General features: G+C 45.6%; 1 protein-coding gene across 3 annotated transcripts in view; it reads left to right on the top strand.

The window, feature by feature from the left end:
• The window catches only part of DVL1 (dishevelled segment polarity protein 1), a 63512-nt gene that overhangs the window by 18771 nt on the left and 18613 nt on the right, over positions 1–26128 (top strand). For 2 of the 3 annotated variants that reach the window (XM_088136737.1, XM_088136738.1), the window contains exons 2-13: positions 5408–5477; positions 7814–7935; positions 9803–9915; positions 16193–16331; positions 18220–18313; positions 18661–18730; positions 18957–19096; positions 19327–19403; positions 20326–20393; positions 21241–21390; positions 24369–24500; positions 25400–25567. In XM_088136737.1, coding sequence (XP_087992863.1) covers positions 5408–5477; positions 7814–7935; positions 9803–9915; positions 16193–16331; positions 18220–18313; positions 18661–18730; positions 18957–19096; positions 19327–19403; positions 20326–20393; positions 21241–21390; positions 24369–24500; positions 25400–25567 — 1343 coding nt within the window. The remainder of the gene's footprint in view (positions 1–5407; positions 5478–7813; positions 7936–9802; positions 9916–16192; positions 16332–18219; positions 18314–18660; positions 18731–18956; positions 19097–19326; positions 19404–20325; positions 20394–21240; positions 21391–24368; positions 24501–25399; positions 25568–26128) is intronic. The other variant, XM_088136736.1, reaches the window with a different exon arrangement.

A 26128-nucleotide genomic window follows, 5' to 3' on the forward strand; every position in this document is an offset into this window, starting at 1 on the left:
TCTCCCTCCCTCTCCCTCTCCCTCCGTCCCTCCGTCCCTCTCATGAATTCAGGCTATGCATCCCTCGTGGAGACCCAAAATGATGGCTGATGGCTTTCAAATTAAAGGTCGTTTCATAAGGTTGGTCTCCAGCAGGTTTGCTGTTGACAATGGGCAGGCCAAAGGTCTTTTTCCCTTCTGTTTTGTGTATGTCAGAAGAGCATAAAGCTTTCCATCATCCTGCAAATGCCTGCAAACTTTAAGTGACCTTTTCTGCTCCATGCATGCTACGTTTGGGGCATTATCCAGCCTGCAAAAGGTCTGCATCTCTGTTACCGAATTCCCTTGCAAATCATAATCCCAGAAACTTGGCATTGTGACAGATTTAGCGTAACAGGATTTTCTTGAGGCTGATGAGGCTTTACAGGCAGGTGATACCATTCAGGAAAATAAATTTCTGTTGCTATCCTCACCCTGTAATCTGCTGTAAAGCTAAGTAGTATATGATGAGTTGCTAGAGAATTAATATGTTCTTTCTAGTGGCCCAGTTAGGAAAAAGACCAAATGGGGAAAAAAGGACATACTGTACTGAAAAAAAAATGGGGGAAATGTTGGTAAAACAAACACAAATGTTTGATTTTTCCCCTTTTCAGTGCTTGTTTTTTTGTGGATATGCAGCTAAGTGGTGAGAATATTTTTATTAATTATGAGGGAGTAGTGAGTGCAAGTGGAAAGAGGAGTTGTACGTTAGGCATCAGTTGTGGCCTTAGACCTTTTGGGCAATAAAAGTAGCTCAAATTTGGTGTGTGGGTGGGATTTTCAATATAGCTCAATGGGAATGTAAAGAACAGTGTTGCTTGTTGGTGGATATAGCTGCTTTTCAGAAACAGGCTACTGGCATTCAAGCTTGGTCTCATCTGTCAGGGTCATTTCTTTACATCCTTGAAGACTTTCTTAGGAGTTTGAATGCCTGAAATGCACATATAGCAAACCCTCAATTTAAAGGACCTGAATTAGCAAACTTTAGATGCAACTGGCAAAATCTGTCCATATATTGTATGCTTCTGGTCCTGCCTAGAATCCCATCTGGAATTAGTGGACATTCTGCTTTAATAAATATCCCTTCCTCTTATTACTCTGTTAACCAGAGGATTTACAGGATCCCCGTGCGTTTTGTAACTTTAGTTGGGGAATCAGAATTTCTTGTGCCGTACTTGGCAGTATGTCGCGTAAAGTTTGGCATTCGCTCTCTTGCTGGATTATGTTCCAGTGAACTTTTGGGGGTTACTGGTACAGGAGAGGAACAGAATGAATGTCCAGAGGGTCAGTGAGTGTGTTTGCTGCCCCTCCCTCCCTCCTCTTTTCTGTCCCAGCAGCTCCATTTTATGCAAGGACCCATCTTTGCCACTCTACAAACCCTATCTCCCTGGGGCATATGTGGCTTTCCGTGGCGCCTTTGCTCCGTGAAATGCCACGTGATAAACTGGTCTTTTCCTTCCTTCCCACGTTTCCAAAAATGGCTTTAGCTGTACAGACTGCTCAATGTAAAGCCCTAAAAGTATCACCTGGCCCCAGGGCAAAACCAGTTCTCTGGTGTCATCTGGCACATTTGAATAATAATAATAACCGCTTTCGCTTTCTCGGGCTTGTTAATGGCACTACTTGCCTCAACAAGAAACCTGAAGGACAGCATAAAGAAACTTCAGGCTGTCCCAGAATGTCTTTCTCCCAGCTATCCCAGGGGAGGAGAGAAACAAAGCCAAATGTTGGGGCTAGTAGTGAGTTTGAAAAAGGCAGTGCCTTTATTTATTTATCTGTTTGTTTGTTTCATTTAAAAAAAAACACCGTACAATAACCAACGTTCGCTGGGCAGTTTACAATGAAGCACACTACAAAAATAAATCAAATCAAATACAGGATAAAAACACCATATGAACTAGGCATGTTTTTTTGCTTAGTATGGGGGGGGGTGTTTGGCTGTTTGATTTGTTGTATCAGTCGTTAATATTTTGAGTTGGAAAGCAGTTACCTCAATTGTGGGGTACTTGTATAAACGGAGGTGGAGAAGCAGATTTGGGCAAAACCGACCTGATGGCTGTGTGCGTGCATGTGCGTGTGGAATTAGGAAAGAGGAATTTTCCATTGCTTCAAGAGCACAGTAACTATTGTTCTTAGTAGAGGGTTGAACTAGATGACCTTCAGGGTTCCTTACAACGAAACAGTTTTGTATGGGATGCTGAAACTGCCGGTGAAATGAGAGAGGGAAAGTCTGTTGATTTGGTGCCGGCTTTTTCACGCTCCAAAGGTTGTGACTTGAGCGTGGCTGGGACAGCCTTTGAACTAACTCCTCCTCTCCTGTTCCTGGAATCTCGTGGCATTCGCTTTGGGGTGGAGGGAAAAAAAAGAAGTAGGTGCTATTTTAAGAATTGGATGTTCTGTTGGCTTGCCTATAATTGCTGCTAGAAGAAAATGAAAGTGGAGCTGGCTGCCAGAGGGGAGGGGTTTGCACTGAGCCCCTTACCTGTTAAAGCAACAAGCAGCAAGAATTACCAGGCCTGACACCGCATAGCTCCCGAATCCAGACAAGATCAGCCACAAGCTAATGGAATGGGAGGAAACATGAAAAAGCAATTGCACTATGATCTTTTTTAAAAAGTCCTGCAAAAGTTGTTACGGCAAATCTTGCAGCGAAAGGATTTTTTTTTTTTTTTTACTTTCCTATCTTAGACTGGAGCAGTTTTTAAAGTTGTTGTTCTCCTCCTCCTCCTCCTCCTCCAGTGTTTTAGTAAAACAGTGATTGATCTTTTTTGATATACAGATTTCCATTTTAGTTTTATTGCCTCTTGGAAGGGTTTTTATTTTAGTTTAGTTTTATGTTTGCACACACAAAAGTCCACGCTCTGGACAGATTTCAGAAAGATTGCAGTTTGTTTTGGTTACTCATGCTGGTTTTCTCAAGAGTTGCAATGTTTAGGAAAATAAGTGGGCTATTTTTTCTAACCTTCCTCTCCCTTTTTTCCTTTGTATTCCTAGTATTCTCTCCCTTTTTTCCTTTGTATTCCTTTTCCTTCCTAGATGGAAGACCACCAGGAGATCCTGGGCCATAGGCTAGACTGGGAAGTTGAAAGCTGAGTCTGGAGGAATCTTTACCCTCCTCTGTGCTTGCCCTGACCTTAGATGTCTTTGTGCTGGGAAAGAGAGGCTGAGTCAGAGGTCAAAGACTTGTGTTAACCAGACTGGGAGATTTTTCAGGATGCTGGCTATAGGCCTTTTATACCTGCAGAAAGGTTGACAGTTCTGATTTCACCACGTCGAGGCCAAGCCCCTCTGGGTGACGCCCAGACATGATGATTGCGGTGCGTGGAATTGTGAAAAACTGCTGAGGGCCAGAGAGGCCTGCTTGGTCAGGTTCAGCATCGCATCCCTGCATGTTGGCTTCGTTCTGCCTGGTTGCCTGGCAGGAATTCTTTTTTGCCCCAGGCGAGTGGCGTTTTCTGTACAAGCCCGTACAGATTTGCCACCTGCCTCAGACAGGGGAAAAAGGTGGAAAGAGACGCTGGATGCTATGCTGTCCTTTGCCTGCTTCCTTCCCTCGCTGCCTTTGACCTAATATTGTTTCCTCTCCTTTCCACAACAGCGCTTAGAAAGGCTTCCAAAACAGGGTGGGAAGATGCAAGTCTTCTTTTTGCTCATTCAGGGGATTAAATTGCTCCTGGGTGTTTGTGATGCCATAAAATGAATGCAGACAGACACCACCACTGACCCCGACATTCTGACATTTGAACAGGCAACCTGGTCCAAAAACAGGCACTGTTTATTTTAGGGTCATTTTCTTTCTGCCTCAAGTTCGTAAGTCTCCCTGTGGCTTTGTTGACTCGTTCTTGTGGTTAGGCAATTGGTTTGTCCAACAGCCCCTTGTAACCTGCGCAAAGTGTAGATGATTTCACTGGTGAAAAATAATTTTCCCCTCTGATTTTTGAAAAAGGGGGTCTGCTGCTATACCCCAACTTATTTTTTTTGCTGGGGGAAGCCTGCTGTTTTATTTCATAACATAGGACATTTTGAATTTAGTAACATTGGTCATTTTGAATTGCAACTGAGGCTCCTGAGCTATATCTCTTGGATGGACTGTATGGATGGCGGAAGGGAAAGCTGTGTATATGAGAGCAAGAAAGGACATTGGGTGGCAGAGGGACTGGGAACTTGACCTTTCTTCATGCAGAGAATATTTTTACACTATAAAGGAATAGGGACAGGACAGTGGAAACTGCCTTATATAGATTAGATCTTCTGTCTACCTAACCTAGTAGGAATTCTTTTGCAGATCAGCCTGTGTGCATGTATTTATATTTAGAGAAGCATTGATAGAAAATTGGCAAAATATAAGTTTGGAGGTGGCAGGGGAATAAAAGCTCAGAAAAGGGAGGAGGAGAAGGAAACTTGGAAAAAGGTTCACAGATAAAAATGAAGGAAAAACAACAACTGAGGAATGTAGTTTCCTCTGATTCTTCTCCTCACCTACAGGGCCTTCAGAATATATACTTCAAGTACTTGAATGCTTGTCTTCTGGATGATATTTAATCCTATGTCCAGCCGTGTACCTTTAACATTCCTCTCGTAGGCTCTGTGGTGAAAATGAAATATCATTTTGAGATAGTCTGAAAAGAAAAGTTAGGGTTGTATCCTGAAGAACCTTAAACAACTGCCTTGTAGTTGTGTGTTCAGGGTGTATTCTCATGAAGGCCTTCTCTGGATCCATGGAACAACTGAAGATTTTATTGCTGAGCAAAGGCCCTTTTAAATGCCGTGTTTTTATAGCTGGTAAAAATGCAGTTACTTAAAATGGGGTTTTGGGTTTGAGGTTGAAACAGCTTCATCTGCTTGCTCCACCCTTTGTCCTTAAGGCCTCTGTGTGAGTGCACATCCCTGTCCCAAGATCCCTTTGCTTGCACAGAGAAACTGCACACATGTATACTTTTTTTCCTGTGGTGTCAGGCTCACAGGTTGGGCTGGTGTGCATGTTCCTGTAGATATATGTCTCCCATCAGTTGAGTGGGGTGGTGCGCTCCCTGGCAAGGGGCATCATTAAAAGCAGGACATTTTCTAACAATCATGTATTGCTGCTTAGCCTTTCTCAGGGCATGTGTTTTATTTCATTATTTCCCCCCCTTCCCTTTCTAGCATTTGTTGATTTAGCTCACTGCCATGAGTTACTTGGGGGGGGGGGCATTTCTCCTATTTCCTCCTGTAGTCTGAGGCTTGGCTCACTTGCTTGATCTTGGCATGTGTGTGCCTTTGGGGATCTTGTAATTGAATGATGCTGATGTTCAGATGCAGATATTCAAGGGAATGGACTGTGGGCTCCTGTGTCACATTTTATCACCCAATGCAAAGGCTTGATATTTCCCTTTTTCTTTCTTCCTCCCAGGGTGGTAAAGGAAGAGATCTCAGATGACAATGCAAGGCTCCCATGTTTCAACGGACGTGTCGTGTCCTGGGTATGTGGGGTCACTTCTACCAGATTATCTACATGTGCAAAAGATGCGATTGGGGTCTCTGCAAAACAGGACTCATCACTTGCCAGGTCTTGTGTGCGTCTAACATGTCTTTAGAAGGGAAAATTCTGATTGGGGCAACTTTCTCCCATCCACGAAACATGGGTGTGCACAAGAGGTCGCAAGTACACGATGACCACTGGCTGTTCCCCCAGCCACAGCTCCAAGATGCAAGTGGGTCTCTGAATTCTTTTCAGTGGCTTACGACTTCTTCCCTTCATTTTCTAACCTCGCTGTGGTGAGCCCTCGCTTAGCCCCACTACATGATCTGCCCCTGGTCCGTTCTGAATTCATCTCCAATTGCATTCAGTGGTTTGTGATTTCGACCCCCTCTTTTGAAAGGCACCTCCATTTTTCGGCTGAGAAGCCATGCTCAGCCGCCCTGCTGAGTTGACTCTGTTTGCCAGAAAGCCCCTTGTCTGCCTGGGGCTGCGTGCCGGCTGACACAGCTTATGCACAGTGGGGTGGCCATTGTAGGCAGTTTTCTGTTTCATCTGCTGCGATCACGGGACGTCATTTTTTTCCCCCTTGGGAAAACCCCACCGGATTCGCTGCTTTGGCTTTGGCACTGGTTCCTGATTGGCCAAGGATGATGTCATGCTTTCTTTCCCCAACCGCCACATTCAGGGTGGTACCCCGCTCCCCCCCGCAAGACTTTGGTATGATTCTCCTTTTAATGTGCATGGTTCTTTCCCAGGTCTAGTGTTCTGATTCTGACAAACGGGTAAAATCTTACATTGTTGTGACAAACAGCAAGGCAGGGGGATGGCTAAAAAGTGGCTGGCCAGCAATCTGTCATAGAGGGACATGGCTTTCTCTGTATGGAAGGAAACACATACTTTAGCACGGTGGCTACTTCTACAGAGCTGCTTTTGGGGAATTGTCCCTTAGAGCTAATCTTGTCTTCTGCAGCCTTCCCCAACCTGGTGACCTCCAAACATAGGTTTCCAACTTGGCCGGTTTAGATGGCACCAGGTTGGAGCAGACTACGTGTTGGATAAATAAAAGCACACGGTTTTCTTGGTATGCTTAAAATCCCATGGAAACTCTCACTTTGTGTTTTAATTCTGATGCAAGATTTTGCACCTTGCACATGCCCAGAGTCCCTGCAATGTGCAAAGTTTCCTAATGCCTTAGCTGTAGATTCTCAATTTGTCTAGCAAACTATTAAGCTTTCTTCTCCATCCCCTTGCAAGTTAGAATTGGCTGACTCTTGAAATTTTTTAAAAAGACATTTCTTACCCACATTAGAGCATATTTTCAGGACAATAAAGACTAGATTTTTTTTTAATGGCCTATGCTCCTGTAGAATCTTGGCTTGCTAACTTCGCTGCTCCCAATCTCTGTATTTTTCCCTGCAGTCCTAGAAATTTTTCTCTGCTCTCATTTGTCTTGTTAGTCTTTTAATGAAGACGTCATTCATGCCCACCTCAGAAAACCACCTACATTGAATCCTCAGTCCCTCTTGGGGAAGCATTTTCCTGTTAGGAACCTAACAGGGAAGAAAAAAAAAAACACATGTAACATTTGCATCTTTCCTTTGATTTTTCCTTTCCTCCCTCTTTTAATTTATGCAAACCTTTTCATCAGCAAAAATGATGCCAGAGGGGTAGATGGTCCCCTGGTATTTTCCCCCCATCCTGTCAATCCACCTCTCTGACATTTCTTCCTGATGAACATTTTCCCTACAGATCAGCTCTGGGAATACCAATTTTGTGCCTTCTGTCACTGGCAGGTTTTGCCTTTAGTATTCTTTGAGCATTTCCCCAGTGGCTACTCTTTCGAAGTTGGGGAGAGGAGGGCTTGGCTGAGATGAGAAACACGCAGCTATTTTTGTGCTGAATTTGGGGGAAGGAACGGAACCTCATGATGTGCATTTAAAAGAAAAAGGCTTGCTTGGGAAAGTGAATCTGTTCTAGGTGAGGTGACAAGATAAAACAGACATAACTGGGACCTGGAGCAGCTTTGAACACAGTCCTGATTCTTGCTGCTAGAGGACCAAAGTGGCCAACTTGTTGGCTTCAATGCGTCAGCTGCAGTTAAAAATGTTGGATTTCCCTAAGTGTAATTGGTTAGTATCTGGGTAGGGCTGAAGCCAGCATGGGCAAATCATCCTTTCTTCTTTTTCTGTCTAGCAAGCCACTCAGAAAGAGACAGATGGCTCTTTCTACAAGTCAGGATAGTTGTTAACAGGGAACTTCTTTCAGATTAGGTTGTGGACCAAAGGTTGGATACCCTTGGCTTGACATCCTCATTTAACTGACCTCCTTGTCTTGCAGCTGGTCCTGGCAGAGAGCTCACATTCGGATGCCGGCTCGCAATGTGCCGAAAGCCACACGGATCTTCCTCCTCCCATTGAGCGAACTGGAGGCATCGGAGACTCTCGCCCCCCTTCCTTTCAGTATGGCTCTATTTGAACGTTTCAAAACATGCTCATTTTGCTGCAGGGCTTGAAAGCAGGCAACTTTAATAGGTGCACCCTTTCCAGAATTAACACTGGAAAATGTGGGATTCTGTGGAACGGCTGATGGTCAGGGAAGATGGGAGCTGCAATCCAGCAAAAGCCGGGAGGCCTCAAGCTCTCCATTCTTTGGTCTTCTCCCTGAGACACTGGATTTCTCTGTGCAAGGTGCCATCTTTCTAGAGAGAGGAATACACCCCTGTTGGAAAGTTTCCTACTCAGATGCTAGTTTGACTGCCTCAGTGAGAGAAGGCGTTGCATGTTATCAGATAGGGAGAAGCGAGCAAGCCTTATATTTAATCACAGGCATCATATAATGATCAGACGCGTGTTTAGATTGTAAAATCCAGCGTTATGCAAGTTGTGTATCCCTGTTGTGAAACTCAGGTTTTGAAAAATGCTGGCACCTTTGACTTTCCACATACACAGAGCATTTCCCCTTGACTAGAATATTTGTTAAAATTGTCAGGCAAAACTAGTGAAAAAGTGCTTCTGCAAAACAGTGTTGAAGAAATATGTATTGATGGGGTATTTCGGGACCTTGTCTTTAAACAGCATCTTTTCTTTTTTAAAAAAAAGTCTCTGGGTGGGGATTTGTGGTCCTGGAGATATTGTAGCTGGTCGACATCTGGAGGGCCGCTACTTTCTCATTCCTATTTCAAACATTCTTATACAGCAGTTTTTAAAAAGACAACAGTTTGGCCTGTATTCAGTTTAAAGAGTGGGAAATCCTGAGCAAAGGTGAGCCTGAAAGTTAAAAAAAAATGATTATAATAAAACAAGGAAGGTGACACTTACAGCTGATAAAATCAGGAGTTCTGCTTCCAGGACAATCTCTCCATCTTTTTTTCCCGTCCTGGGAACAGGTCACACCCTGTGTAGCGTTTCCTCCCAGGAAAGTTAGCGAGAGACGGCATAGCTTCTGTTTCCTTCTTTTACAGTGATACTTCTGCCCTCTCCTGGCTTTTCCCTTGCATGATCCGAGAAACGCTTTTGCGGTTTCCCTAACCGGCGCGTGAACTACCGAAGGCTTGCTTTTTGAGCCTGTCCACCGCATTCACCAGAATGTGGTTCACCAGGCTGAATGTGCTGGGTGAACCCAACTAACGGCAGCAGTTAAAAAAACACAGCCACCCCCAAGGAAACCGAGTTTCAGATCTGGGCTACTCCCCAGAGCTCATCCGGTGAATTGCAGCCTGCACCCCACTTATCAGACCTTGCAGTCTTTGGTTGGGATAAAATGAGTAGATGAAAAATGCAAAGAGACCACCTTGAGCCCTCCTCTTGGAAGTTGCATGTGGGCCATAAGGAATTGAAAGCAGTTGTTTGCAGTCCTTTGGGCCCCGTGTACTAACAAACTAGGAACCACGCTGCTTTTAAACAAATGATACAAAATATCCTAAAAGCAAAATTAAGGTCAGAAGAGTGACAGCAGCTGGTATATCCCTAAAAACTACAGCAGTGTATTCACTTCCACTTGATCCAGGAACTTATTTTTCTCAAAATAAATACTTTCCCCTTTTATGCCACTGTTACTTTCCCTACACAAATAGACTTGAGTATTTGTCTTCATATATTCCTCTTGGCACATGTCTGGCCTTGAAGCATGTCCAAAATTATAATGGGCTTGGCAGCAGGAGTGCTGAAGATTTATTAATCAGAAAGCGTCTGGTAGCACCTTTTCCGACTAACACATTTTGTTAAAAAGCATAAGGCTTTTGTGAGCTTATGATAATGAAGATTTATTAAAGGTTTCCATGTGAACTGTGCACCGCATTTGATGCCATCTCTTCTTCCTCTTCTCCAGCCCAAATGCCTCAAGCAGCCGAGACGGGCTGGACAACGAAACAGGAACCGAGTCAGTTGTCAGCCACCGGCGGGATCGTCACCGGCGGAGGAACCGAGAAGGCCATGAAGATGGTAAGTTGGCTCTTCTCCTTTGCCTCTGGGCCATCCCTTGGATTGGCCCACATTTCTGATGTTAGTCAGGAGCCCAAAACACCTTGCTGGGAGGGTTTGTAGAGGAGAATCAGGGTCTGGGTTGAAACAGAAGAGTTTTTAAGATGCCCAGTGAAGGTCTGGAGTGGCAGCAGCAAAGGCTCGATCCCAAGATACCTGCATGTGGTGACTGCAAGCAAACTTTCCCATAAGATCTCAATAAACGCACAGGTTTGTAGAGAAAGAGGTACTGTCTAAATGTTTAAAAATGCAGAATCTCCTTTGAGTTTAGCTCCTGGTGACTTCATGGAGCCTTCTGTGTTGTTTTCTTGGCAAGATGATAGAAGTAGCTTGCTACTGCTTTTGTCCCAGATATTTGTTTAACTTCCCAGTCTCACCTCCTGCCCTGTGATGTTCTGGTAGTCTCCCATCTCTGTATTAATCAGGGCTGACCCAATTATACTGCCAAAATCAGCGGCAAATGGCCATTTAGGAGCCAGAAGGTGAAATGGCATGTTGTTTAGGATTCTTTCCTCCCTGGGTATGTGTGGGTGCATATTTTGGCATTTTAAACATTCCCCTGAGATTTACAGGGTGTTTTATGTCAATTCCCCCAGCAGACAGGTCCTCTGCAGCCTTACTGATGAATGCCAGGATTGAATCTGAGCTACAGCCTCTCTCAAGTACCTTATAGTCTGTGATTGATGGCTTGCCTGTATGGCTGGGTTCCCACTAACGTGAGCATGTCGCTCTTTGCTTTCTTGCCGGCCTTCTTTTGTGCGAATGCAGGTGATAATCAGATTGCAGCCAGGAAAACAGGCCCTCTTCCGAACTATGCCCTCTGCGGTTGTCTTCATGCCTTGCGTCCTTTTCTTCTTTGAAGGGAGTTGCGCCATCTGTGAAGCAGCAGGCAACAGCTTTATTCTGTAATGCCAGCCTAGGTCTTGGGCACGCAGATCCTAAGGCAAGACTGCAGGAGGGGGCACATCCTTCTCCGCTGAAAAATAATTGCACTGACAGGGAGTGGGGCATATGGAAACAAGCCAGAGATGGCTGTATTTTCCTTGCGTGCCAAAATCTGCTTTTATCCCTGTTTGGGGTCTAATTAAGGGAGCTTCTGTCTGTGAGTTTGGTGGTTTTATTTTATTTTAATGGGAAGCAGTATGTCTGCTGTCACAGCAGGACTGAGGGAAGAGTCCCTCACCTGGGGTTGAAACAATAAATGCCATCCAAGGTTGGGACAATTGACCTGTTCCGATTAAAAGGAAAAGCAGAGTACTTAATTGGAAGTTTAGGAGGTCTGTTTGGAGTACTCATTATGAACTGAGGCTTCTTTGTAACTACCCCCCCTTCTGTCTCCTAAAGAGAAGCATGAAAAGGAAGGCTCTAATTAGAGAGATAATTAAGAATTGGAGTTTTGTCCAGACTTGGGACATTGGTGGGGGTCAAATGTCACCCTCCTCATTTCACCGGCCATTCTCTTGCTACCACATTTGACTGGGGTGGGCAAGGAGGTGGATTTGACCGTCTGAACTTGGAAATCCATGTTGGGCATCTCCTGAAGGCAGAGGAATCAGCAGATGGCTGCTTGAAATGTCGGCAACAAATAATGAGGCGTGACCGGTTGCTCTCTGCGTGCATGCGTGTGTGTGTGTGTGGTGTCTGTCGTATTCATGTTGTGTTCAGACCTTCTCTGGGATCCCTCCCACCGGACTCTGTGCATTCCGTTTGATGGGAAAGAAATTGCCTTCCAGATTTCTTTTTTCTAAAGGTGAAGAAATGTTATAGCTATATTTTCTTGGATGGGGTGTGGCAGCATCCCTTGCATTTATTTATCAGTGAAAAGTGTGTGTGTGTGTGTGTGTGTGTGTGTGTGTGTGAGAGAATGTCTTGTCTTTCAGGGCACTATCCTCTCCCCAGCTGCCTGCAGCCTCCCTGGCTTCTTACCTTCCATTCAGTCTCTCTCCACGGGGGCATTTTTAGAATGGGAAGCAAGGGCAGTTAGGCAGGCTGGCAAATGACAGCAGGCGTCTCAACCGCAACCATGACGGAAAACCCCTGATAACCTTAGCAAGTTCTGCCACCTCGCAGGGAGAAGAGGAAACCACAGAAGGGGGGCAATCAGAAGCCAGCTCAGTGTCCCTTTGGGGAGGGGGATTGAAATGCACGATCAGAGCAGGAGAAGGACACAAATCTTTGGATAGGAAAGGTAGTCTTTTTTTCCCTCTCTCCTTTTCCTGCCAAAAGATGCACGCCTGGGTCTCCTTGCTGCCTTTCAGATAACTCTAAGCTGTTTCCATGGCTCTTTTCCCAGCTGAGCCCCCTACCCTTGCCCCCCAATAATCTTCCCCTCTGACTCCTTTATCTTGCTGTCCTCTGTAGCTCTCTGTTGCAATTTTCTGGCAGACCCCACGTCCTGAATGCTTTAAGGCAAAGGGAGGTAATTTGATGCTCTGGACTTGGAGACCCAGCCAGGTCAGCTAATGGCCAAAGACTGAGGGAGGGCCACTCACAGAAAAAGTGACTTGCCCAGGTTTTTTTTTTTTAATCTTAGCCTAAGGCAAGTTGCCTCAACCTCCTTCTAAGCAGCCTAATAAACAGTGAAGGCCAGAAGGAGGGCAAGTGAGAGTCTCTTATCACAGCCTCCCTGCATCCTACTTCTGGAACTGCTGCTGGGGACACAAACACAGGCAGTAACATGTGGATCAGATTGTGTGCATTTCTGTCATTCATGCTGTCATACTCCAGATGTAGTTGAAGGGTGATGTCAAGGCAACCTGGCGATTAGCAAGGGATGCTAGGAGTTGGGGCTCAGCAACATTTGGAAGGATGAGCCCTGCTAAGTTACTCTGGCTTTAGAAGGCTCTCTGGTTGCAGACCCTTCCTTCCTTCCTTCCTTCCTTCCTTCCTTCCTTCCTTCCTTCCTTCCTTCCTTCCTTCCTTCCTTCCTTCCTTCCTTCCTTCCTTCCTTCCTTCCTTCCTTCCTCCCTCCCTCCCTCCCTCCCTCCCTCCAAGTCTCACTTCTGTTCCAGCTGCTTGGCTGGAAAGGAATGCCTGATTTCTAGCTGCCTGAGAAATGGGGATTTCCATTCTCATTGGCTCAGTTCCAGAGTGGGGCATGGCAGAGAGAAATCCTCCAAGTGCCACTAGAGGGTTGGAGGTTAGACTGGGGCTGGTTCAGAGATCCCTTTAAGGAATCCAAGAGGATCACCCTCTGGGAAAACAGGTAGGTTTGGGCCAAGAGGAGATAAAAAGAAGGGAGATTAGTGCCTTTCATGCTTTGCACCTAGATACTAGTGGTCTGCAGGTGGATGGGTGAAGCCTTTTGAATTCACAGCTGAGAAGAGATGAGAAGTGGAGCCATTGCTGAGGGTTTACGAGCGAATTAGGAGCACAGCCGTTCTTTTTGTTCTCTGCACCGGCAAAATCCTCAAAAAACATGTGGCTGTACCTCTGCCTAATCTCACCGCAGCTTATGGGGATGATAACATGCTTAGATCCAAACCCTTTGATTTCCACTGGGGCTCAGGTTAAGTCAACTTTTTGTATAAGTGTGTTGTTTTTTAATTGTCCTCCAAGTTTGCTGAACTGCAACTCTTAAGCATCTCTCACCTTTGTCTGGAGGGCTGGGGGACCAAGACCCCACCCTGAAATGTGGGCTACATCATCATAAGCCTCAAATTTATAGATGTGGCAGTGCTTTTTCCAATAGCCACTGTGGCAGGAAAGCCATGGTTTGCCTTAATTTGCCCATGCCAGAATTGAATTGATGCTGGGGGGACCCTTACAAAGAAAAGTCAACCGGAAGTCCACAGTCTGACTTGTCCTTCACTTCCTTGCCCCTACCCATCCCAGTAAACTGGATTTTTTCCCCCTAGCTTCCACATTTTCCCCAAATTTACTTCTCTACTCAGAGAGAAACAAATGGGGGAGAAGGGAAATTCCCAAATCCAAACTCAAGGCAGGTATCCACTTTGCAGGGACTTACCAAGGATCTAGTCAAGGTATCTGAAGCAGAGTCTGCATTAGATATCTCCTCCTTCAGATCCAGTTACTTTTTAAGGATTTTTTTTAACGTTAGGTTATTCTAGTGATATATCTCCTTTATGCATTTATGCTTTATGAGGCAACTTTCGTCTCACGATGTTGATTTAAAGAAGAAGCAAATTCTGAACTACAAGTGCTTCTGACATTGCTCTCTTCCTTCTCCCAGTTTCATAGTATAATCAGCATCTGATCTTGAAAGAAGCCATACAGATTTCAAACATCTCATGAATGAAGGCGGCTTCTTTTTAAATCCTCTTCTTAAACAAAAACTACAGAATTTGGGAATTGCTGAGGATAGTGGCTACATAACAGCTCATCTTGTTCACGATGCAAAGAGTATGCGTGTGAGAATGAAGCAGAGGAAAGATGATATTTGGAGAAGGGTGCAAATTATTTGTGTTGTATTTTCTGCAGCATTTTGCAGGATCTGGTGCTTGGCAATAGTTTTGATCCCTTGAGAGGGGAAAGGGGAAAAATCCCTTCCTGGGATTCTCTTGCGGAGGAAAGACGCTGACCCTGACACATACTTTAGCATAACGTCTGAGCTGCTGGGCATGCAGTTTTGATAATCCCTGGTCTGGAGAAGTACACAATAATAACCATTTCTTCCTCTTAAAGGTTCACCTGTATCTTGCTCAGCCTCTTTTCTTTTAAAAACTTGCCCAGGCATGAAATGAGAGACTGGTGTTTTGAGTGTGGGCTTCCAGATCTTCACTAGCTTGGTTTCCAAGGGTGGGGAGGGAAGCTTTCATTAAACGAATCTGGAAGCTGGTGATGGGATTGATTCTTTTGGACATCCGCTCTGCCAATAAATTCACATCTAGGGGGGCATCGGCTGAATCTTCCTGTTCACTGCTGGGGCCTCAGCACAAATGAGCGTTGCATAGCATAGTTTTCCTAAACTTGGTGCCACTGGACTCATCAGTACCGTTTGGCGGACATTCCAGGAAATAAAAATCATTTGGTAATGCCCAAACACGTTTACCCTTTATTGTACCAGATCAAGTAATAGCAAAGAATGTTTTCCAGCCAGGTTGCTAATCCTTTTAGATTTGTGGTCTCTTGCTTATACTTGAGGCAAGGCTGCTGCTGGTGCATCTGGTGGTGGTGGGGAGGTGTTTGAATTGGTTTAGCTGGATCTGAGTGCTGGACTATCTGGGGGCAACCGATCAAGGATCCTGATTCCCATCAGCCATGGGCCAACTATTTATTTCTTTGTTTAAGAATTCATGCCCTTGAACTGTTATTACATAGTGTTATTGCTTGATATTCATTTAAATTTAACTTTGCAGCTTCTGACAAAACTTGTTAGGTGCCTTGGGTGCTCGCTAGAGGAAAAAAGGGGAGTACAAAGCAAATCACTCAATCAGATATGGCAATTGTGTTTTCTAGCTTCTTTTCTGCAAGGAACTTGAGGGCCTTTGCACTGTCCATCCTCTGCCTATTTTTTTCACAATATCCCTGCACGGTAGTTTACTACCATGTACAGTGGTACCTCGGGATACGAACTTAATCCGTTCCGTGACTCTGGTTGCAACTCGAGTTGGTCTCAAGTCGAGGTAAAGTTTCCCATAAGGTTCAATGTAAATCCGGTTAATCCGTTCCGCCCTCCGAATTTGGTCGCAACCCGAGGCAAATTTCCCCATAGGGTTCAATGTAAATCCGGTTAATCCGTTCCACCCCCCGCCCGAATTTGGTCGCAACCCGAGGCAATTTTCTCTTCAGAGCCTGACTCCCGCCAAGCCTGCTCTGCATTTTCTTTGGAGCCATGCTAACACGCATACCAAAACCTTCGCAAAACACCACAAAACACACCACAAGCCTCACCGAACGTCTCCTTGCTACCGTGACCTCGCCCACAGGAAGCCGCGACCACGTGCCAGCAGGGAAAATGGCCGCGGATCCGGTTTGTAAGTCGAGGCGAGTTTGTAACCCGAGGTAAATTTTTCCTGCCGAAGCTGGTCGTAACCCGAAATGTTCGTTAGTAGAGGCGTTCATAACCCGAGGTACCACTGTAGTTTGTGGCTAGGCTCTGCAGAGTAGCTTCCGCTCTTTCCAGAGATCTCAGTTGACCAAGCAGGGGTGGGAGGTCCAGTCACTAACCACTACCCCGCACTGTTCCCATTGCAGCAGCTACACCTGTTCCCAGCTCTGCGTCATTGCATCTCAGCCCAGGGACTCTTGCCCATTAACCCTGTTTGGATTTCTGCAGTGTCTCGCGTCAATGGACACCCAAAGCTTGACCGACTCTGGGAGCCTCCCCCCGGTTACAATAGCTCATCCACCGTGATGAGCAGCGAACTTGAATCCAGCAGCTTTGTGGACTCAGACAACGAGGAAAACACCAGCAGGTAAGGAAGCCCTCAGCCTCTCAGCCACATTTTTCAGAAGTGTTTCTTGGACCACATCTGGGCAAAAGCGGGGCCTATAAATGTTCTGGACCACAACTCCCACAGTTGCCATTGAGTTAGCTGGCTGGGGCTGATGGGAGCTGAACTCCAAAGCCTTTTGAAAAGGTTCAGCTCTGATCTGCTGAAATCTGGAGAGTCTCTTCACATCTGTGGTTGTGAAGTAAAACCACTCTCCCATTGTCTATGTGTGCATTGCAGACTCCTACGCTGGCCTCGTCTTGTTCTTCTAGGCTGGGTCGCAGCTCCCATCATCTGTGCTGATTGTCTATTCTGTCTAGGACTGTTGTAGTCAACTTCAGCTGGACATTATGGGCTGCTGAGACTGGGCCCACAACTCAACTCTACTTGCCTTATAATACCAAACAAGTGTCCAGCACCAGCAAAACAACCCTGCCCCCCATACACACAAAACTCCAAAACTGGAAGCCATGAGCATTGCAGTTGGCAGGTCCCCACTTTCCTTTTTGAGCTGGCATGTGCAAACGGCCAGCCAATCTGCCAGCCAGCCAGCCAGGCAGAGCAAGAGAATGGAATGTGTCCAGGTATGTTCTTCAGTATGACAAAGATTATTTTCATAAGCTGATGAGACGTTCCAGCAGGAGGGGAGTGACAAGGAGGGGCTGCGTTGGATGGGGGAGACAACAACGCTTTTGTCCAGGGCTGCAAAAGGACATTGTTCAGTCAGCATTGGGTAGGCCTATTGTGGCAGATGGGGGTTGGGGTGTTCAGAACTTGTTCTGTTAACAAATGGGCAATGTTTCTGTTCTGCTTGCATGTGAGTATTGGAGTTTTTCTTTTCTTCTTTCTTGATCTCTGTCTCTCTTTAATTCAGAGAAAGGCTCCTTCCTGTTAGCTTAGATATATCGGCTTCGAGTCTGGATAAAGGGGTGGGGACTTTGTCTTTTTTTTAATTCACCAGTGGCTTGGCCAGGGTGCTTCTAGGCATGTGAAGAGTTGTGAGTCATCTCAGCCAAACGTCCTCCAGCCTGGAACTGTAAGGAAAGCGGCTTAAATCAGAAAGGGGCTAACCCTGATCTTGAGTTTAATTTACCTGGGTATCCCACTGTTTTGTTTAGTGGCGTATTGTCTCCTTAAGTCATGTAAAACTTCAGTGCTGATTCAGTAGAACCTCTGAATGCATTTCCTGGATTGAATTGGAAATTTGAATGGAATCAAATTGGCTGCCTCTCAACTGATCTGATTCTTGAGAAAGGCTTTCGTGCAGGCAAAATCTCCCTTTTCCCCCAGAGCAGTTTGGAAAATTAAATTGCCCCAATTCAGTATTTTGGATATAAGATTCAAACTGACTCCATTCAATGGATTCATAATGTGAAGATCTGTAAGTTAGTTTTCCCTACTGGGTGAGTTAGTTTTCACCGAGTAGAACAGCAGCACAGTAGTAGATCTGACCAATTGTGTCTCCTTGGCAAAAAAAAGATTATATTGGGTGAAAAAGAAAGGCTAAAGCCGTTGAATATTAAATCTATAAATAGGGCTTGTTCTTGCAACACAGCAATTGCTGGAATTCTTTCATGATGGCTTCCTAACTTTAGTAAAAACGACTAATCAGAAATTCTTGAGTTCATATGAGGTTGCCCGATTAGTTCCAGTCTGACCTGCCTGTTGAAGCCTGACAGAATTGAATCAAACTAACCAGCTGGAGCTGATCCACACTCTCTCTCTGAGTAATTTTTTATCTCTACAAAACCTGGTACCATACTGACAATATCTTCCTCTTGCACCCCAGAAGCGACAGCTATCAAAGAACCAAGGTGGCCGAACTGTGGTCTGCTTTTTCAAATCCTGCCCTCTTTTCTTCTCTATCCAGGCTAAGTAGCTCCACAGAACAGAGCACTTCATCCCGTCTCATTCGGAAGCACAAACGCAGGCGAAGGAAACAGAAAATGCGACAGATTGACCGGGTGAGATGCTGGGTTGCGATCTAGGTTTAAAATGTTCTGGCCGTTGCTTTTTCTGGATCAGGCTGGAATTCCAAGTTTGGGTGGTTGTTTTTTGAGATAGATCAGAGATGGCTCAGCCAAGGGACAGCAAAGGGAAACGATACAGAAAGAATACATTTTCATGGCCTTATGGAAGGCTCAGTGGCGTCTGGTTCCTCCTCTCCCTCATTTGTGGCAAGCAGCAGATGTTCACCTATGGTGAACAACAGACACTCCCAGACAACCTGAGATGTTTTGCAGCTGGCTCTGGGAGCCATGATGTGGAAGCTGTGCTGTCTTACCACTCTGTCTCCCTTTGTGTCTTCCAGTCATCCTCCTTCAGCAGTATTACAGACTCCACCATGTCCCTCAACATCATCACTGTCACCCTCAACATGGGTAAGCCCCATTGGCTATACTATATTCATGGGCATTTAAATCTCGAGAGTGAGAAGAGATGGTGTGAGGCCCATTTGGTGTCAGATCAGCACTGGAGGGCAACTGTCATCTTTCACTCTGGGATGCTGGAGATCATCACCCCATATACTGGGAGGGCACAGGGAAAGTCTGCTTTAGAAGGTCGTGTCTTGTGTGACATTTGTATTGTTCTCTTTCTCTATGTCAGAAAAATACAACTTTCTGGGAATAAGTATCGTTGGACAGAGCAACGACAGGGGAGATGGCGGCATTTACATTGGCTCCATCATGAAGGGCGGGGCAGTGGCGGCAGATGGACGGATTGAACCAGGCGACATGCTTTTACAGGTTGGTTTTGGCCAGAGTTGAGAAGGTGGCAGCAGCTGTGATTTTGTAACTGTGCCTCAGTTTCCCTCCATGGCATGTCCACTTTCTCCAGCATGGCACTTATATTCTGAATGGCGGTTTCCATAAGCCCCAGCCAACATGCTTGAGGATGATGGGCACTGTAACCTGAAAGCCCTGAAGAATTAGGGAAGGGCTGTGTCCTTGCTGACCCACCCTGTGATATGTTCCAGGTGAATGAGGTGAACTTCGAGAACATGAGCAATGATGATGCTGTGCGGGTCTTACGGGAAATTGTCTCCAAACCTGGGTAAGTGAATGAGTGAGCGCTGTCCAAGTAATGCTTCTTCTCTTCATAGTGAAAATAAACTCCTAAGTTCAGCGATTGAGCAGGGAGAGAGCCAGCCCTACCGTTTGGCAAATTTGGGTGGACTATTGTACCTTACAGCAAATATTTCTTTCTAACATCATCCCTTTCCTGTTGTGGGTGCCTAAGATTTGAGAAAGCCAGATGTATATTAATGTAGGTTATATTTTCTCTCAAATAAAGTATCCCTTTAAAACAAACCATGGCCTTCCAGACGGAATTGTGGCTTCCACAGTCCCAGATCATGGGCCATATTGGTAGAATCTCTTGGGAGACATTGGAGGGATATAAATCCCACCCTTCTGTGTCGCAGCCAGCCCTGCGGGTGTATTGAGGCCATCCTGTGTTTTGGCTGGAAGGGAAATGTTGCTGTTTGATTATTCAGTTTAGGCCACACAATAATTTGCTTGTGGTTTGAAATTTATACCTAGTAAAGACCCATTTCAGTAGGGTGAGTTACTTCCCAGGCAGAGGACAATAAATCGGGAATCTAGCCTTTTAGTACTCTCTTGGTCACCATGGGTCACTAGAAGTTGCATATAGGTTATACATATATGCATATATATATACATGGGATTCTATACTACAGGTAAGTGGGTTAGCAGAAAAGAAATACTCTGGTCCTGCTCTTTGCTCAGTGTAAATGTTTAGGGGACAGAGGGAAAAAAGGACTGTTTCTTTAGCTCTTTGACTCTACCCCATCAGCCTGGTTGATTATTTTTCAGATGAGTCACTTAATTAGCTTGTTGGAAGGCTGAGCTAAGGGGATTGATGAGCAACATGGCAAGACAACCTCCAACAGGACAGAAGCTGATTTTTCTTTTGCCTAAATTCTCCCCCGCCCCCTTTGGTTTTCTTTTCCCAGACCCATCAGCCTAACCGTGGCCAAATGCTGGGATCCTACACCTAGGAGTTACTTCACAATCCCCAGGGGTGAGTGATTGATCCTTGCTACAGTCTTTGGCATTAAGGAATCTCAATTTTTTAGCAACCATCCTTCTAGGTTTTGTAAAATTGCAAATAGGGAAAGAGTAATTCTTCATGTTTGGGAACACCTTGATTCTGTTACCAAAGGAAATAAATCTTCTGAGACTCTACGATGATAAGGGGGCAGAGCTTAGTTTTTCTGTGTTGTAAATACAGAAATCTTTCTATAGAGAGGTGGGATAGATGTTTTGAAATTACCCTTAGGGTTAATGAATTGCGTGGTCACCTTGGGTGATCAGAAGTAATATGAAGGTGAAGGGAAGGTACTCTCTGCCAGCAATTGAGCAGGTTGGGGCAATGAAAGCAGACTGTGCCAGGGGAAGGCAGATGGATTTTTAATGGCCCTTTATGGTGCAGCTATAAGGCAGAGCATAGCCTGTCTTGGCTGATCTTGAAAAAGCTAAGGAGTGTTGAGTCAGGTTAGTTCTTAGATGGGAAACCACTAGGGAAGCCCAAGACAATAGGCAAAACTGGGAAGTCAGAAAACGTTCCGTATCAAGGCAAGAGAAACTGCTTCTGCATTGTGGCTGCAAAGCTGAGCTTGACTTAAAGGAGTTGATACCTTCTGAAAGTGTTGGTATTCTGCATTTTTGAGCTGGCCACGGAGAAGGTGATCTTTTTTCCTCTTCCGCAATCAGACCAGAAGCACGGGCTGGTGAACATTTTGCACAGCTTCTTAACTTTGCGCAAAGCATTTTTTTTTTCAAGGTGGAACTAAGTTGAAATAATGTTTAGCTGACTCTGCATTATTTTTTTTGTTCCCTCCTCCTTTCTCCTTCCTCTCGTGATCCAGCTGAGCCCGTGCGGCCGATCGACCCCGCAGCCTGGATTTCTCATACCACGGCTTTGACGGGAGCATACCCCCGTTACGGTATGAGTCCTTCCATGAGCATCATCACTTCTACCAGCTCCTCACTAACAAGCTCAATTCCCGATTCGGAAAGTAAGTCACCCTGCCGCCAGGACCAGGCAGGTTTCCTTCCTGCTCAGGGCTGGCAGCGTAGAGATCAACAAAGAGACAGTGCCCCCCAAAACCACCCCTATTGGCACTCAAACCTTAACCCCCCCCAAAATATATGCACTTTAAAGTGATCTCTGGCCCTTTAAGAGGGAGCAGCCATCAGCCAGGCCGAGAACGGCGGTAGTTCTTATTCAACTCCTGAGCAGCCATAAAGCGGGCCAATCCCAACAGATGCCTTCAAGCCTGCAGCCATCTGTCCAGATGCTCAGCGCGCTCTAGGATTAAAGGGCCTGGCTGAGGCTTCCCATCCAGAGCGCATCACGTACAGTCCTTGGGATGGTCATAGAATCCTTGGGTTGAGAGGGACCTAGAGGCCCTCTAGTCCAGCCCAGTGTGATGGAATGGTTTGATGAAGGCCACGCTTGGGGAGATAAGCATTTCCTTAGCCCCCAGCAGGAGCGTGGGGAGGTTAAGAAGATGAGACTGGCACCACCCTAAGGAGTTCACGGTGTTTTGGCTGGCTGGCTTGGGAAGTGTAGATTCAGTCTGGAGAGATTCTGTCTTTGAGGTGGAAGCTAATAAATGCAACAGAACTGTATCTGTACTGTCTCGTGGAGTTCTTTGGGCTGAACCTGACATCAATCTCTCCAGACTGAATCTACACTTCCCAAGCCAGCCAGCCAAAACACTGTGAATTCCTTAGGGTGTTGCCAGTCTCATCTTCTTAACCTTCCCACGCTCCTGTTGGGGGGTAAGGAAATGCTTATCTCCCCAAGCGTGGCCTTCATCAAACCATTCCATCACACCTGGTGCTCAGTGCAGGATCTGGTAAAGCAACTCTGGCAGAGGACTATCCAGCCTGTGTTGGAAGATCTCCGGCTGCACTGGCCATTCCTAGCACAGTCAGTAGTGAGGGATGCTGGGAAATGTAGTCCAGCAACAAATGGAACCCCACTCCTTCTGTGCCCAGGCTTCAAGATGGTCCCCACCACCAACCTGCCTGCTAGAAAGCATGTAAATGGGAACACAAGTGACCCAAAATCGTACTTTTGGCTTGGTGACTACCCAGTCGTACTCAGCCTTTTACTGCCATGGAATGGCTTCACTTTTTGTAAAAAAAAAAAAAAAAAATCTCCAGCTATTACTTGCCTATGCAGCCCTGACTCTGAGATCCGTATGACTGCCAGCCCCTTGGCTGTTTGCAGCTGGCAGGGAATCTGTTGGAGATGCTGAGATATCGGGTGAACTGAAAATGCAGAGGAAGGAAGGAACGAACCCCGATGATCGGTAGCTGAAACGTGGGCAGATGTATGCAGAAGTGGCCGTCCTTCATATTTCAGCAGCAGAAAACTGCTAGGAAGTCTGTCCAAGAGAGAGCGAATGCTCTGGCAACTTTTGTTAGTTTTTAAGCCAACCCAGACTTTCGATATCCAAAGCACCACACGGTGTGGGCCTTTTCTTAATACTGTAACATTGGAAGGCCGCCCTTCCATCTACCAGGAGGCTTTTCTCAATTAGAGCCGTCCCTAAAATGGGGTGGCAGCTTTGGTTCCTAGCTGCCAGCTCCTGCAATTCCCTTTTCCTTCTTCCTTTCTGAAACGTTGGCTTCCTCGGTCAGCCCCAGATATGGGGAGGCCCCTTCAGAGTGGTGGTGACCCTTCCTGAAAGCAAGATGCCAATTTTGGGAAAGAGAAGTGATTTCCTTTTCACCACTCTCCCTACAGGATACAAGCGTAGAACATGTAAGGGAGGTTGCTGGACTGGGAAAGCTAGCTGCAAGTGGAAAGACTCGGGGCTGTGGCAGTCAGTAGTGCCCCCCCTTCAAGCAGGGAGCTGGTTATCCCATCCTTGGCACTAGCCCTAGCTTCAGAGCCCCCCCCCCAATCCTCCCAATCTCCCACAGAAAAAACTCTCCAGTCGGTTGCTCTGCAGGTCTCCGACGGGAACACTGCAAAGTGAAAGCCGACATTGCTTTTCTTGCGACTAACCAAACTACCACCAACGCTTAGTGCCCCAAGTGTTCTTCAGAGGCTCAGTTGCATCAGATCCCAGGAGCCTTGAGGGTAAATGGCATGAAGGGGTCGATGCTGTGTGGCGTGCATCTCGCATTGCATGGCCTAAGCCACCTGAATATTCCTGGTGCATCCTCATGTTGTGCTGCTATATTATTATTATTATTATTATTATTATTATTATTATTATTATTATTATTTAATAATTTTTAAAATTAATAATAATATTTACAATTTCTGAGCACAAAGTGCAGGGAAAACAATGGAAAAAAGACCTAGGAAGAAAACTCCCACCCACAATAGGAGGAAAAGGATTCGACCCATCTTTTTCCCAACCTCCCCAATCATCCAGGCTTCTCTTCCAGTCCTTCCCACGTTTAATGTCTTAGGCGTTTACAGATCAAGCTCTTAATCAGTCTTTGAGGTTCAGTGTTTTTCCCGCAACATTCGGAGGAGCTTGGATTGAAACTAAACCCTTTCCAAGTTGTCCTCAGTTGGAGAGTCAGGGGCAGGCAGGCAGCAAAATGCCAGGTTGCAGTGATCTCTGGTGGGTCATTGTAGGGCTGAAGAAGGCTTCAGGACTTCTATTAGCCCTACAAACTGCCAGTTTTGCCTTTTGGGCTCAGCCGTTGCTCTTTGCTGGATTTTGCTCAGTTCATGATCTGTGCTCTGAGAAAACAGCAAATTCATGCAGGATGGATATTTTGCCCAAGACTAGTTCCTAATTCTTTTTAATTAGGCTCTACAGAAGAACTGGCTGGTGGATACAAGCTAGCAAAACCTGTTTATTACTGTGGTCCCCCTCAAAGCTGAAATTTCCACTCCACTCTTGCGGCAGGCTTGCCCCATGTGAGGTTGCTTCCCTTCCCTCTGCCTTGCTCTTTCTTGCGTCTCCTGACAATCCTCATTCCACGGAATCAGCGTCTCTGAACTTCCTTCCCCTTTCAGAACTGGATGAGACCCCTTTGACAGTGAAAAGCGACATGGCCACCATTGTTAAAGTGATGCAGTTACCGGATTCGGGGCTAGAAATTCGGGACAGGATGTGGTTAAAAATCACCATCTCCAATGCGGTGATTGGTAAGTTCCTCCCACCCCTGAATCAAATTTCTCTCTGGGTTTTCTTTCTCACTGCCGCAGTGAGGAGGTTGGCAGAATCTTGGCCAAACTGAGCAACTTCCTGCATAAGAGTTGCTCAGCATTTTCTCCCTGATCAATCCAGAATGACCAGAACATCCTCTACTCTTTTAGATTCAGAAAGGCAGTTTCATTGCACACATTTTTCTGGATTAGCAGAGGATAATTCAGGCTGGGACCTCAGCAGTAGGCAAATGAGTATCTTCCCAACTGTTTTGAAGGTCAACAATTATAGGATTTCCCATCAAAGACCTCTGGGGGTTACCAAGCACCTAGGGCAGTGCTTCTCAACCTCGGCAATTTTAAGATGTGTGGACGTCAACTCCCAGATTTCCCCAGCCAGCATGGGGGACAGCCAGTACAGTACCCAGAAGTACTAACCTTAACTTTATTATAAGGTTACATTAACAGAATCTTGTAAGTCTGAAAGTACCTCTCTCCCCCTTCACCTTTACAGTCCAGGAAACTAGGGACGGTCCCTTTTGAGATGCTTTCCACCCTCCCATTCCTGCTGTGGACTCAGCTGCCTCTTATCTGGCCGTTGCCTAGTCTGCAGCTCTTCCTCCTGTCTCCCAAGGCCATTCCCACAGACCATTACGCTGAGAGGACAAAAATGGGCTATAGAGTGTGAAGGCAAGTGAGGGTAACCTAAATTCATATGGCCAAATTTGTAGGGTGAAAAATATCAAGCAGGTGGATTTTTTTTGTTTGAAATCTTGCTGAATGCTGGCAAAGCAGGACCGAGATTCAGCTTAATATTCCTAAGAACACATTAAGCTATGTTGCTGGGGGGTTGCAAAGGGATTGTGAATACGCAATGTTTTCCTGCTTTCTGTTTGCAGGAGCAGATGTCGTTGACTGGCTTTACTCCCATGTGGAGGATTTCAAAGACCGTCGAGAAGCCCGGAAATATGCCAGCAGCATGTTGAAGCATGGCTACCTCCGACACACTGTGAATAAGATTACTTTCTCAGAACAGTGCTATTACGTCTTTGGAGATCTTTGTGGCAGTAAGTGAGCTCTGTGGCATGTTTCCTTTGGAAAAGCTGCTCTTCTGATGAGTTCCTTTACTGTTGCTTATTTCGGGCTGTGCGTTTTCCTTTTCTTACTGGCAGAAGATGATAAAGCACAGCACAGTTATAAATGGATATTTGCACTTGGATGTCCTGCGCAGAAAAAAAAGCTTATTGTGCTTTTGTCGCTTCATCCTTGAGGTCCTGCCCTAAATCAAAACAAAACAAGGTTACGGTTTTATTCTTAGACCTGTATAAAATAGTCAAGAGTGGATTTTTAGATATGGGTGGTCATTGTTATTATTTTGGCATTATTGAGGGAGGCAACTCAGTTTGTCAATTCAATTTGTTGATTCATTTTGCTTCATTTCCTCTAATGGAAAATTACCTTCTTTTGGTTGTGTGTTTGTTTTCAGTGTGTATGTATTTGTGTGTGTGTGTGTGTGTATGTGTGTGTGTATAACCAGAAAAGGGTAAGTTTACTTGAAATTAAACCAGGCCCTTAAATTACCAAGTTCCTACAAGTTCTCTATTTGTAATACCTTCAAGCTGATAATT

The sequence above is a fragment of the Python bivittatus genome, unplaced genomic scaffold (genome assembly GCF_059951505.1).
Source record: "Python bivittatus isolate LINGU-HERP-01145 unplaced genomic scaffold, Pbiv_v1 ctg000090_np1212, whole genome shotgun sequence".
NCBI lineage: Eukaryota > Metazoa > Chordata > Lepidosauria > Squamata > Pythonidae > Python > Python bivittatus.